The 13,029-nt window shown below is 34.1% G+C and overlaps 1 protein-coding gene across 2 annotated transcripts in view; it reads left to right on the forward strand.

Annotated features, from left to right (window-relative positions):
- The window catches only part of si:ch211-247j9.1 (rho GTPase-activating protein 24), a 24,086-nt gene continuing 11,057 nt past the window's right edge, over positions 1–13,029 (forward strand). Inside the window, exon 1 of one of the 2 annotated variants that reach the window (XM_056446400.1) lies at positions 1–255. In XM_056446400.1, coding sequence (XP_056302375.1) covers positions 204–255 — 52 coding nt within the window. In that variant the 5' untranslated portion in view covers positions 1–203. The remainder of the gene's footprint in view (positions 256–13,029) is intronic. The other variant, XM_056446399.1, reaches the window with a different exon arrangement.

Raw genomic sequence — 13,029 nt, forward strand, 5'->3', positions numbered from 1 at the left:
CAGATGGGGCTTCTGTCCAGGCCTTGGCAGTGCTGGGGAGCCTGCGCTCAGGGACGCCACCAGTGTGGCCAGTCTCAACAGATTCAGATGCCGCTGGAGCCCCAGGAGCCCCAGTGATGATGATAATGTTAATGATGATGATCAGACGCAGAGGATCTGAGCTCGGCTGAAGATCTCGAGAGAGAGAGACGTGCACCTGCAGGATGGGACTCACCTGCTTCAAGTCCTGGAAGTACAACAGTGCTGCACAGAAAGGTGAGCGAGCGATCTGCTACTTCCCACTAGTGTGACAGTGCTTATGGATGTCCAAGTGTTATGATATAATAGTGTAAACTTATATATCGTGTTACCTTGTATGTATTTACATAACTATAAAACAGAAAATTAAGTAAATACTTGTTTTCAAGTAGTATTTTTGTAATTTGTTGTTTATTGTTAACTTCCAAGGGTTTTTGCAAGTTTCATAGTCAAATTGAAGAATTTTTAAGACCATTATTAATGAAATGTAAAATTTATATGCGGATAAACACTATGATTTTTTTTTCTAATGGAAAATGAAAATATTTTGACTCTCCTCAAAGAAATTCTAATCTACTTATTTCTTAGCCAATTATTTTAAATAATGTATCAAAACAAGCAAACTCTTGTTTCAGATGCACTTTTTTCACCAACATTTCTTTTTCAACATTTCACACCTGTCTCCAGGTCAGTGTCCTCACCATAAATAAATGGAGAACTTTTCAAATGAATGTTATTTATTATTATAAGAAAGATAGAGTTAAAAATTTAACTATTTGTTAAAAGTTCTATTGAAATGGATTGCTGGTGATTAGTTGATTTCGGCCTCAATGAGTAGCTTTTCATGGACCTAAGAAAATTAAGACCTGTTTCAAATGATTTAAGACCTGCAACACAATATTTTTGCAAATTTGAGACTTTTTAAGGCCTTAACTTTAATTTTAGGAATTTAAAACATTCTAAGATTTTTTAAGACCCCGCGGACACCCTGTTTTAATTTTCTTATTTAATTAAATATTTATTTATTCATAAATATTTATATTTTATTTTATTCATAATATATTACATGTCATGGGGATTTTTTTTAAGATTTAGATTTTTTAAAAATGTAATTAATATACAGCTGAAATCAGAATTATTGGTCCCCCATTTTTTCTTTTTTAAATATTTCCCAAATGATGTGTAACAGAGCAAGTTTTTCTTCTGGAGAAAGTCTTATTTTTTATTTCAGCTAGAATAAAAAGCAGTTTTTAATTTTTTTAAAAAATATTTTAAGGACAAAATTATTAGCCCTTTTAAGCTATATATTTTTTCATACTCCACAGAACAAACCATGGTTAAACAATAACTTGCCTAATTACTCTAACCTGCCTAGTTAACCTAATTAACCTAGTTAAGCCTTTAAATGTCACTTTAAGCTGTATAGAAGTGTCTTGAAAAATATCTAGTCAAATATTACTTACTGTCATCATGGCAAAGATCAAATAAATCAGTTATTAGAAATGAGTTATTAAAACTATTATTTGTAGAAATGTGTTGAAAAAAATCTTCTCTTCGTTAAACAGAAATTGAGGAGAAAAATAAACAGGGGGACTAATAATTCAGGGGGTTTAATAGTTCTGACTTCAATTGTATATTTTAATTGTTATTTGTCATAATTATTGTAAATATAGTAATGAAATATTTATAAATTATATGTTAAAATATTAATTACATATACAGTTGAAGTCAGAACTATTAAACCCCCTGAATTATTAGTCCCCCTGTTTATTTTTCTCCTCAATTTCTGTTTAACGAAGAGAAGATTTTTTTTCCCAACACATTTCTACACGTAATAGATCAATGTCTGTTTAACAGACAAAAAAATTAACACATTCTGCACAAAATAGTTTTAATAACTCATTTTTAATAACTGATTTATTTTATCTTTGCCATGATGACAGTAAATAATATTTAACTAGATATTTTTCAAGATACTTCTATACAGCTTAAAGTGACATTTAGAGGCTTAACTAGGTTAATTTGGTTAACTAGGCAGGTTAGGGTAATTAGGTAAGTCATTGTACAATGGTGGTTTGTTCTGTAGATGAAGAGAATTATACCTGTTGCATGATGCACTAATGTTAATTATACAACAAACACCTCTCCAGCTGGGAGAATATCTGAAGAATGCAAACTATTAGATGAGTCAAGCCTGATAACATTTGTGCCCTGCAGGAGAAGTGTCCTTCAGATTCATGCAAACACAAGGAGGAAGACAAGGCTGTTATTTTACTGCCGTGCAAACACAAGGAAGCACTTACCATTCTTTTCAATTACTGAGCTGTCAAAACAAAGCGTCCAAACACCCTTTATTACACACTGCAGTCCTGTCTATTAAACACACTGTGCCAGAGAACCAACGGTTTACTTTAGTTCTTATGGTTTTCCGGTATTGCTTTACAAAAGGGTTCAATTATGGGTTTATTAACATGAATTATAACTAAGCAATACTTGTAGAGTATATATTAAAGGGATAGTTCACCCAAATATGAAAATTTACTCACTATTTATTCACCCTCAAGTTGCTCCTATCCTGCATGAGTTTCTTTTTTTTTTTTTCAAAAGATCTTCTGAAGAATGGTTGAAACATGTAATCATTGACTGCCAAAACAGCCAGATCTCATGAGAAAATGTAACTATTTTGCCAAAACAGCCAGATCTCATAAAGAAATGTAACTATTTTTACGTATTGTCAAATATGTGGCTAATTCATACAATTTAATTTGCATAAAAGAGGCATGTCTCCAAACCCCATCTCTAACTACAGGATGAACAAATCTTACTAAAATGTACAAATGCGATGATGCAAATTAATACGAATTACCCACTACATCAAAATTTATGAATTGCCATGAAACTGTGCTGGAAAAACAAATACTATGGAAGTCAATGGTTACCGATTTCCGACATCTTTGAAAATAACTTTGTTTGTATTCAACTGAAATAAAAGACAAGTGAAGGGTGAGTAAATCCGTTTTGATTAAACTATCCCTTTAAATGTCAGTTAACATTAACTAATGCATAATTAAAATCCAAAGTTGTACTTGTTAATACTAGTTAATGCACTTTGAGTTAATAAGGACTAACCATGAAATACATTGTAAAAAAAAAAGTTGACTTAACTTAAAATTAAGGCAACAAACTTCAAGACATTTTTGAGTTTACTCAACTTTAATCGAGTCAAGTACAGTTCTTGGGTTGAAAGTTGAGTCAACTCAAAAAGCTCTGCAGCAAGTAGCCTTACAATACAAGTTGAGTCAACTTTTTTTTTTTTAGTGTTCATTTTCATGAACTAACCTTAACAAAAATAATTCTGTACTAAATGCAGTGGTCACTGTTTTTTCATGTTAGTAAAGTAACTAACATATTAACTAACTGAATCTTATTGTTAGTGTTACTGTTCTGTACTGTAATTATAAAAAATGGTTTGGTTATTTTATGTTTGGTTATGGTATGGTTTGTGTATAAAAATAAAAATTATACACAAAAATGGAAAGTGCTTGTAAAGTATAATGTAAAATACTATGCAAAGTAATTCTTTCCAGATCAAATATATTTGTATTTCTAAAAAAATATTTCTTATGTATTTAATTTAACGTAAAAGTTGTCAGTTGGAAAGCGAGTAATCATGTACATTTACTAATTAAAAGTATTTGAGACCCCTGTTCCAAACCCAGTGGAAAACAAAAGAAGATATTAATCACAATGCCGGTGCAGCATGTGAAATTGACACTCAGTGGTTGAACTAGGTATTGCACTCCAAAAGTGAAAGACATTTTCACCTAGCCTCTCCTCCGATGACTCCACGCAAACGCAGGTTGCCAGATTGACACTACCAACAGAAGCAAGCAAGTTTGACTATTGAGCCAACACCGTATCCTAGCTTCAAACAACAACACACAATAAAAATAACATTTTCCATATTAAAAAGATTTTTCGTCCTAACCATCACCTGAAATTTCTATTTTAGAAACAGTTGCAGCTGAACAACAGCTTAAATTCTGACAACGATCACCTCAGGTACTGGTTATGCTTTATTCAGTGTTCAATACTACAAATGTGAGTTTGGTGTGTTTTCCACCAAGGTCACCTGGGGTGCTGAAATATAATTGGATAAACTGGTAGTGGATGGGTTATAGGGACTACAACAAAGACAGGCATTCTGACATGGAACGCACATTTTTAAAGGAGAATTGCTAACTTTAACATTGTTTTTCAGATAAACAAACATGTTCAGAGTCAAAAACGTACATACAGCACCTTTAAAAAGCATGTTTATTTTCACTGACAGTAAAAGTTGAAGCAAGCCAAATACAAAAGCCCCAAACAAGCAAAACAACATGCAAATTTAAAGAATTAATTGAAATTGTCTTCCAAACCGCCTACTTTTATGGTACTTAAGATAATCAAGATGAGATATACTGGTAATTGGTGGTTTATTCCACTATGGCGATCCCTGATAAAGCAGGGACTAAGCCAAAGGTAAGTATGTGAGATATGTTCTTTTAACTACATTATCAAAAAGCTAATAATGTTAATCATACCATTTTCCCATTGCCCATCTCAAACAACTACTTTCTCATCACAGGTAGAAACACTTTAAACATCAGTCAAGATAATGATATAAAAGCATCATTCTGCTATTGCCTTATTCTTCACATACAAGCGGGCGCAGCCATTGGAATCTTTTTAGCTTGAGACTTCCAGTCTCATTCACTTCCATTGATTTTTAAACATCATGATGTTGAAAACTGACATTTTCTTATTACATTATTCTTCTTTTTATGTATAGTCATAAACACACTTGTTAGTAGAGCAAGGCGTTTTCTGCCTTTTGCTATTCCTAGTCATTTCTCGCATAGGCAAATAAATCAAAGTTCTAAAACAATCGCAAAAAGAAAAAAATAGCGCACTTCCACATTGAAGAATAAGGTCAACAGTTAATGACATTTTTTTTACACGTTTGTGATGTAGGAAATGGTTTAAGTCTTTGGTATACTGCAGTTTTAATAATAATTTTGTTTAATAAAATGCCAGCAAAAGAATAGTAAAAACCAGATTTTCACCACAGGTGGTCTTTAAAGGGAGTTCACCCAAAAATGTACTCACTATTTACTCTTCCTCAAGTGGTCTCAAATTTTTATACATTTCTTGTTAGATTCTGCTGCTGCTGCAAAAAAAGCACTATTTACTAAGGCCAAATTGTGTCCAGTACCTCCTTTGGACCTAAAACCAACTATTTGTTTATACATTAAAAACAAATGGCAAAGATAATGGGATCTACTGTACATACAGGAAACTAACTCCATCAAATTAGCCCTAATGTTGGTAAAAGAAACTTCTATATTCTCCAACGATTGTTTTACCAGTTGTAAAATTGGTCACTCCAGGATGACACACAAGAATCTAATACTTGGAGAAGATCCTCACACATGCTATATTTGTAAAAACCATTTTAACTAATCAAGCAATGTCAATTGCATTGGCTTTAATTCTGTGAGAAACTTATTTTATTCAATTCATTCTTTTGAAGCCATTTGTATCACTGTTTTAGCAAAAAAAAAATCCAACACTGTAAAAAACTATATGAATAATTAGTAATGACAGCATATGTTTTTAGTTTATTGTACTTATTAAACTAGGTTAGAACATGAGTAACTTAATTTTATAAGTTATGCAAGCTGTTTTAAGTCAGTTTAACATAATATAATTCAATGGATTCGTAAGGTGAATTTGATTCAGCCTAAAAATTTAAGACAACCAGGATTTTTTTACAGTGTAATACTGTTTATATAGTATACTTTTTATTGCCATGAAAACAGCCATAGAAGCTGCATGGCCTTAAACACAAACAAACACGCATTCTTCTGTAAAACACAAAAGAATATATTCTAAAGAAAGCTTAAAAAAACAGTAATCACTGATTTCCATAGTAGGAAAAACAAATACAGGGTACTGGTGTCCAGCTTTCTTTAGCAATTAGAGAGTGAGTAAATGATGATGGAATTTAACTATCCCTTTAAAGTCTACATGAACTGGAAGCAGTGACCATGTTTTTTCTGTATTGTGAAGCAGTTTCTAGAGAAACTGAATATTAAATGAGAAAACAGTGCATGTTTTTTTTCCTACTAAAAGCTGATTGGATGTAGTAAAGTATGCATTTCATTTAAAAAGATCGGGAAAAGTGTTCCAGGAGAGTTATTATGACCAGTGTTGCCAACTATTTTCAATGAAAAGGCACTAAGCTCTGACCAAAAGGTTGCTCTTTGTTGCTAGACAATTATGCTAGATTACATCATACGTCAATTTGCATATTACTGACGTCATCTCCTCCAACCGTTTCTGTTTGTTTAGCAGTCTATGACTAATAAAGGAGTTTTTATATTTGCACTAGGCTTTACGTAAGCATGTCAATTTAACGAAATTTATTTCTGTTTGAATACAGTATATCAGTATGTGTAGTGAATTTGCTCTTAAACTTGATCTCTCATATGTAATAAACTCAGACAAGTTCCAAAACTTTCATGTATATAAAACTGTCACTAAAATATCTGTGTTTGTGAACAAGAAAAGAATATCGGTCAATTTAAATTGTTAAATTTTAAACACAGGAGAAGCAGATCGGTTTGACTGTACAAGGGAATACCTCACTCTCGTGGTGCTAAATTATTTGCCGTCGGTATGCAGAGGGGTGATCTGCTCCCAGATTGCAGGTGAGAGAGACTCCAGGATGCGAACTGGGTCGTCTGTGAGTGCTCTGAGGTGGGGGGAGGTGCCGGCGGCATCACCCGCAGCTCGTTAAAAATAAAAAGAGTAGGAACGGTATAGTATGGATACATGAAAATCAATAAAAATCTCCAGTAACACCTAAAAAAGTCGCTAGATTTGTCGCTAGTCTTGTCGCTTTTTAAAAAAAATTGTCGCTAAGGGGGTCTAAGAAGTCGTTAAATATAGCGACAAATCCCTAAGACCCTGTTTACATTAGTACGTTTCAGTTTTAAACCGGCGTTTTAGAATAAAAATGATCCGCGTCCACTCTAGCATGTCACTCAGCGTTTCTGAACAACTCTGCGTCCACATTACACTGCTGGAAACGCACATCACGTGACCACACACACACACTCTCTGGCATGCATATGAGAGCTGTGCACGTCGGACTGTTCATCAGGGATCTCTGGATCTAATCTCACTATATTTGTTGAACGTGATATTCAATTCATCTTGTTGTCTCTATCTAACGACATATTCCCCGACTTTTTGAATCCATTACTTGTTCTCAGGTAACGTATTCTGACTGAGCGCAAAGATAAGTTAGGATATATTCATTAATGTAACCGTATACACTGATTCTGCACATCTGACTGATTGCTTGCCTTTATTTTCTCTATTGCATAAACTTACTGTGCGTTATACTTTTATAATGGTCATTATTGATTATTAAAACTGATATTCAATGAAATAGATGGTATGTTTCGTATTTTCAATGAAAATAAAAAGGAGGCAGTAATGTTATCGGCTCCGTTTTGTTATAAATATGCTTGAAGATGGCGGTTATATAATGCAGCTACACGACGCCTCAACATTTTGATGTCTGTTAAGTTGCTAATATCAAAATGAAAATAGTCAGTTCCCCACATCATGTTTTCATGTTATTGTTAAGATAGTGAAACAACATAGCCAGGGTGATGTGAATGACTTTATAAAGTACACACTTGGGTGTTTGTTTTCCATATCAAACGTGCAAAGTCTGAACTTAGAAGGAGAGGATGCAAGACTGAACTGTGTGTAGGCTACTTAATATTGAGGAAAATGCCCCAATTACATAGGCGAATGTCTGCAGCACCGCCTCCGTTTTCAGATGTCTACGTTTTCCCCCATACACACTGACACGGAGCAGCAGCGTTTTTGAAACGCTCCGTTTTCTGGGCCCGAAAACTCCGTCGCAGTATGGACTGGTGGTGTAACCGTAGCAAAACTTATGTGTTTTAAAACGAAAACGCATTAGTGTAAACGGGGCCTAAGTTGGCAACACTGATTACAACCTAACAGGACACCTCATTTCTTTTTGTTTTCAAAGCACTGTCAAAACTGACAGTTGGAGGGGCGTGGTTAACATACTTACCAATCCATACCAATACCTCAGACAAATGTAATCTGAGAATTTATCTGAAAACAAAAAGGAAGTTCATTTTCAGATTTCAATTTTAGATTACAAGGACAAACAATGAACATGCACAAATGAATTGTTCACCACAAAACTAGCAATGTTAGCTAACAAAATTACTATGGTTAGATTTAATTTCATGCGTACTTTAAATCCAAATTCGCTGCCAATATATTTGGTCAAACCCAACTTATCAATGTCCATCAGAGGGTCTGGTTTAAAGTATGCTGGTCACTCGTCTGAATCTGTAAAATCCCTTTTCATGGCATTTCAGTGCTCTCCTTTTAATATCATTATTGCTCAGGCTAGCCTTGTCGAGCGCTCGGTATTGATAAACCACTTAGCTGGATTTTTACAGCCCTGGTCTTGTTACGGAAAGTGTCCGCTTTGGAATTAATTACTGCACTCTACCGGCAAATGTGAGTGGAATCTGGGGCATACTTTAATTGTGACCGAGACCCATCCAGTGATTAATATTGTCTCTGAGAAACGCATGGAGGAGGAAAAAACTGGCAAGAGTTTTAATTAAATTATGAAAATCGATGCTCGCCCCTTCTCCCGCTGAACCCTTGTGGTGCTTAAAGATAAGAAATGGTCATCTGATTCAGCTCCGGCTGTGTTCCAGTTAGCTCACTGATGGACTTGAAGGACACTGTGACCATTAAGGACAGATTGAGATTTTTACACTGTAAAGAGCGATACACACTACTATAGAGTATTCAATACAGTCTCATGGGAATCTTCAGTTTACATTTATGTGAAAACCGCAAAAACTTCAGCATACACTTGACTGTGATATAAACAGCGCCCTCTAATGGATTTTTCATATGAAACGTGCAACAATACATAGCCGGAGCAACATAATTTATGTTTTGCAAAATTATAGGCTGAGGCATGGTTTTCTACTGAAACTAGCTTGGATACAATATAGACAGCCTAAAAATGATTTTAAAAAACATGGGACACCTATCTAAGTCCAAGTAACAGAACCTGTCAGTTTCACGAGTTCACACTTACAGATGTTTAAGAATAAGGCGTATTTGGCGTGCTGTCCGTGGAGAGGGCTCTGAGCTTGGGAAAGACACCCCAACTCATATTACCCTTATCAGGGAATAGAGAGGAGTTGGGACTCGAGCGAAGTATCTAGCCCGGCCCCAGAACGCTCCCCCAGGGAATGTAATGCTTAAGAGGTGAGGTGTCGGGGTGGTGGAGGGATGCTAAAGTCGTGAGATACTGCAGGTAAGAAAGCTTTGGTATATATAGGGGTTTGGTCAAAAACTGATTGGATAATAGAATAATTGTCAATGATGTATTTAATACTGAAACATCTGTGCGTGCTCCTCCCGAAATTTGTTTACGAAACATCACTTAGTAAAACAGAAGAATAAATGTGCCTGAATTACATATTAATAATTATTACTTATTATTATTATTACTTCCTGCAAAGGAACAGTTCAACCAAAAAGGTTTTTTCTTGTAAATGAATGAACAAAATTATACATTTACACCGTAAAAATATCCATAAATTAGCATTATACATAGTTTACCGTATTTTATGATTCATGTTTTTATTTTTCTCCATTTAATAATACTTTTGAACTGAATTATGGGACCTTGATCTTTCCTCCAACAACTTTAAGCCTTGGAATGTTAAAAAAAGGTGACTTTTAAAAAACATTATAATAGTTCAAAGTGATATATTGTTTAGGTTGGTGTTGTATGTTAAAATCCAAAGAACTTGTAATAAACTGTCAGTGCACTTTTTGTTATTTTAGAGACTTATTTCTCTAAATATTATTTCTTATACATTATTTCACACTACTAAAATGCCAATAAAAGTCACTTTGTTAAACTGTAGAGTTGAATTTTCATTATTAAAAGTCTAGAGAGCAAATTATGGAACACATTTTCAATAATAACCAAAAGAGATTAAAGAACCGGTTTTAAACTCCATATTTACCGCTCATTAATACTTGTAGTTGTTGATAACTTTAATCTATAAGCAATGGTGTAAATTAACAAATTACAAATACTCAAATTACTGCAAGTAGTTTTTCTTAGGAATTGTAATTTACTAGTTTTAAAAATGGTTCCCTTAATTACCCTTGAGTAATTGTTTAGTGCAGTATCAGTACTTTTGCTCCACTATTTTATTTAGATTTTTGTTTATGGGATTAGAAAAATAAGTCCTGTAATTCCTCTCCTATCAAATCGCACACAGAAGGCGAATCCCATCATAATGAACTACCTCAAGACATGGGAAGATGTCCAAAATCTTTACATGCAATGACGAGAGACTGTTTAGATGCATGTTACTGATGAGAAAATGACGGATGTTTACTGTATGATGGCCGAAATGGCCTTAAACACTCAGCAGGCACAAGACATCAACATGACGTCAGATAGATGTTGTACGTCTTCTTGGAGACATTGCATTTTATTTGGAAATGAAAAGCGGGTTGACATCAGAACCCAACGTCCAACCTAAAATCTACCAAATATTAACGTCCAATGATGTTACAGCTTGATGTTGTGTGGATGTTGCCACTATGACGTCTACCAGATGTTGGATTTTGGTTGCCATACCTGATAAATAAATGTCAGTATTTGACATCAATATGATGTTTGTTTAAGACAGGGGTCACCAAACTTGTTCCTGAAGGGCCGGTGTCCTGCAGATTTTAGCTCCAACCCTTATCAAACACACCTGAACAAGGTAACCAAGGTCTTACTAGGTATACTTGAAACATTCAGGCAGGGGTGTTAAGGCAGGTTGAAGCTAAACCCTGCAGGGACACTGGCCCTCCAGGACCGAGATTGGTGACCCCTGTTTGAGATGTTGGCTCAACGTTGGATTTTGGTCACTTTCTAACACAAGAAATAATCAACAAATTATCAAAGTCATGTGATGTCGTTATTGGACATCAAAATAACTTTGTCCTTAGACACTGGCTAGATATTGAATTTTGATCACCTTACATCACGACCTAAACCTAACCCATAATTAACAATTTATGATGCGGTGCGCCTGCTGGACAATTACTAAATTCACTACAGAATGTTACGTTTACACACATCCACAAATTACATGTAAATGAATCAGCTTTTTACAGCGTAATACTCACTACTCACTAATCTTGAGTACTACTTTTTACTCATACTTCAAGTAATATTTACAACAGATACTTTTACTCTACTTCTCTTCTGCACTACATTTTAGGCAACTAATAGTACTTTTACTTATGTATGACTTTTCAGTACTCTTTCCACCACTGGGTATAAGATAGGATTAAGAAAGACAATAGCAAAAAATATGATATTATTTGTATAACAGCCAATCAGTGGTGGAGAGAGTACTGAAAAATCATACTCAAGTAAAAGTACCGTTACTTGCCCAAAAATGTAGTAAAACTGTCTGTTGTAAATATTATTCAAAGCATGAGTAAAAAGTAGCCCTTTTAAAAGTACTTGTGAGTCATGAGTATTGACTATGCATTTTGTGCAGGGATGTGTAAACGTAATGTTACTGCATTTAGTTATTGTTTAAGGAAACTCAAAATCTAATAAAAGAGTGCTGGTTTAAATTCATAGGGGGGTAATTGTGGCATTAAGACAATTTGGCAATTTCAGTCATCATAAAGTAAATATCCTTCATCATCTCATCAATGATATGCAGTCTAAACAGTTTCTGGGTCATTGCATGTTAAGATTTTGGACATCTTCTTGGACACTTTTAATGCTTCCACAAGGTCTGCTGCTTTATAAAGTGCCTACGTCTTGAGGTAGTTCAGTTTGATGAAATTTACTTTCTATGTGCTTTTTGATGGACGGGAATCATATGACTGATTTTTTTTTTACTTAGCCGATCCCAATAGACAAGAAAAAATAAAGTAGTGAGTGAAAATTGAAGGAAAGTAGTGGTACCGATACAGCAATAAAAATGTACTCAAGTTAAAGTACAAGTACACTTCATAAGTTACGTTTCCTGAGAAAAACTACTCAATTACTGTCATTTGAATGTTACTTTACACCACTGCAGCCAATATACAAGTATAATTTATTCTTACTAAGCTTATTTGAAACTATAGTCAACAGTGAGAATTGCTAAACATGTATTAAAAATCTTAAATAAATTGTAAAAAATGCATGTGTGCATTAGGATAGAAGTAAAGATTGTGCTATCTTGTGCTAAACTTTCTCTTTAAATTGTAACTGTTAAACTCCAAATTTAGAGCATAATATGAGCATCTAAATAGCAAACTAAAAAAATAAACTTTGCAGATTGTATCCATGGCTGAAATAAAATAATTGGCAGGCCTCAGAAACAAATAACACAACTTCACACAGAAGACAGAGATACATTCGAGAGTTCTCCTTGCAGGCTCTCATCCTCTTTTTGTGACAGTTTGATCTTATAGAGTTCCCCCAGTGAACAAAAACATGTTTAAAAGGTCTTTCATTCCACATACAACTAAGTTAATCAACGCAGCGTTTAACCTGAGTGTGTGATAGGAAAGAAATAACTTTTTTTGTCTAAATGTAATTTTATTCTATTACATGTCATTAATAATTAGTTTCACTCAAGTGGACAATAATTCAATTCTATTCTATTCAATTCGCCTTGATTTGTATAGCACTTTTACAATGTAGGTATATACTGTACAATAAAGTTATATACTGTAAAAAATGCAGGGTTTTACACAATTCATTCATGTTTTCCCAGCACAAATCAATTTAGTTGACTATTAACGCAAAAGTGAATTGAACATAAAACAATTAAGTTGTGCCAAAAAAACTCAAGAATT

This window comes from Danio aesculapii, chromosome 21, assembly GCF_903798145.1.
Source record: "Danio aesculapii chromosome 21, fDanAes4.1, whole genome shotgun sequence".
Classification (NCBI taxonomy): domain Eukaryota; kingdom Metazoa; phylum Chordata; class Actinopteri; order Cypriniformes; family Danionidae; genus Danio; species Danio aesculapii.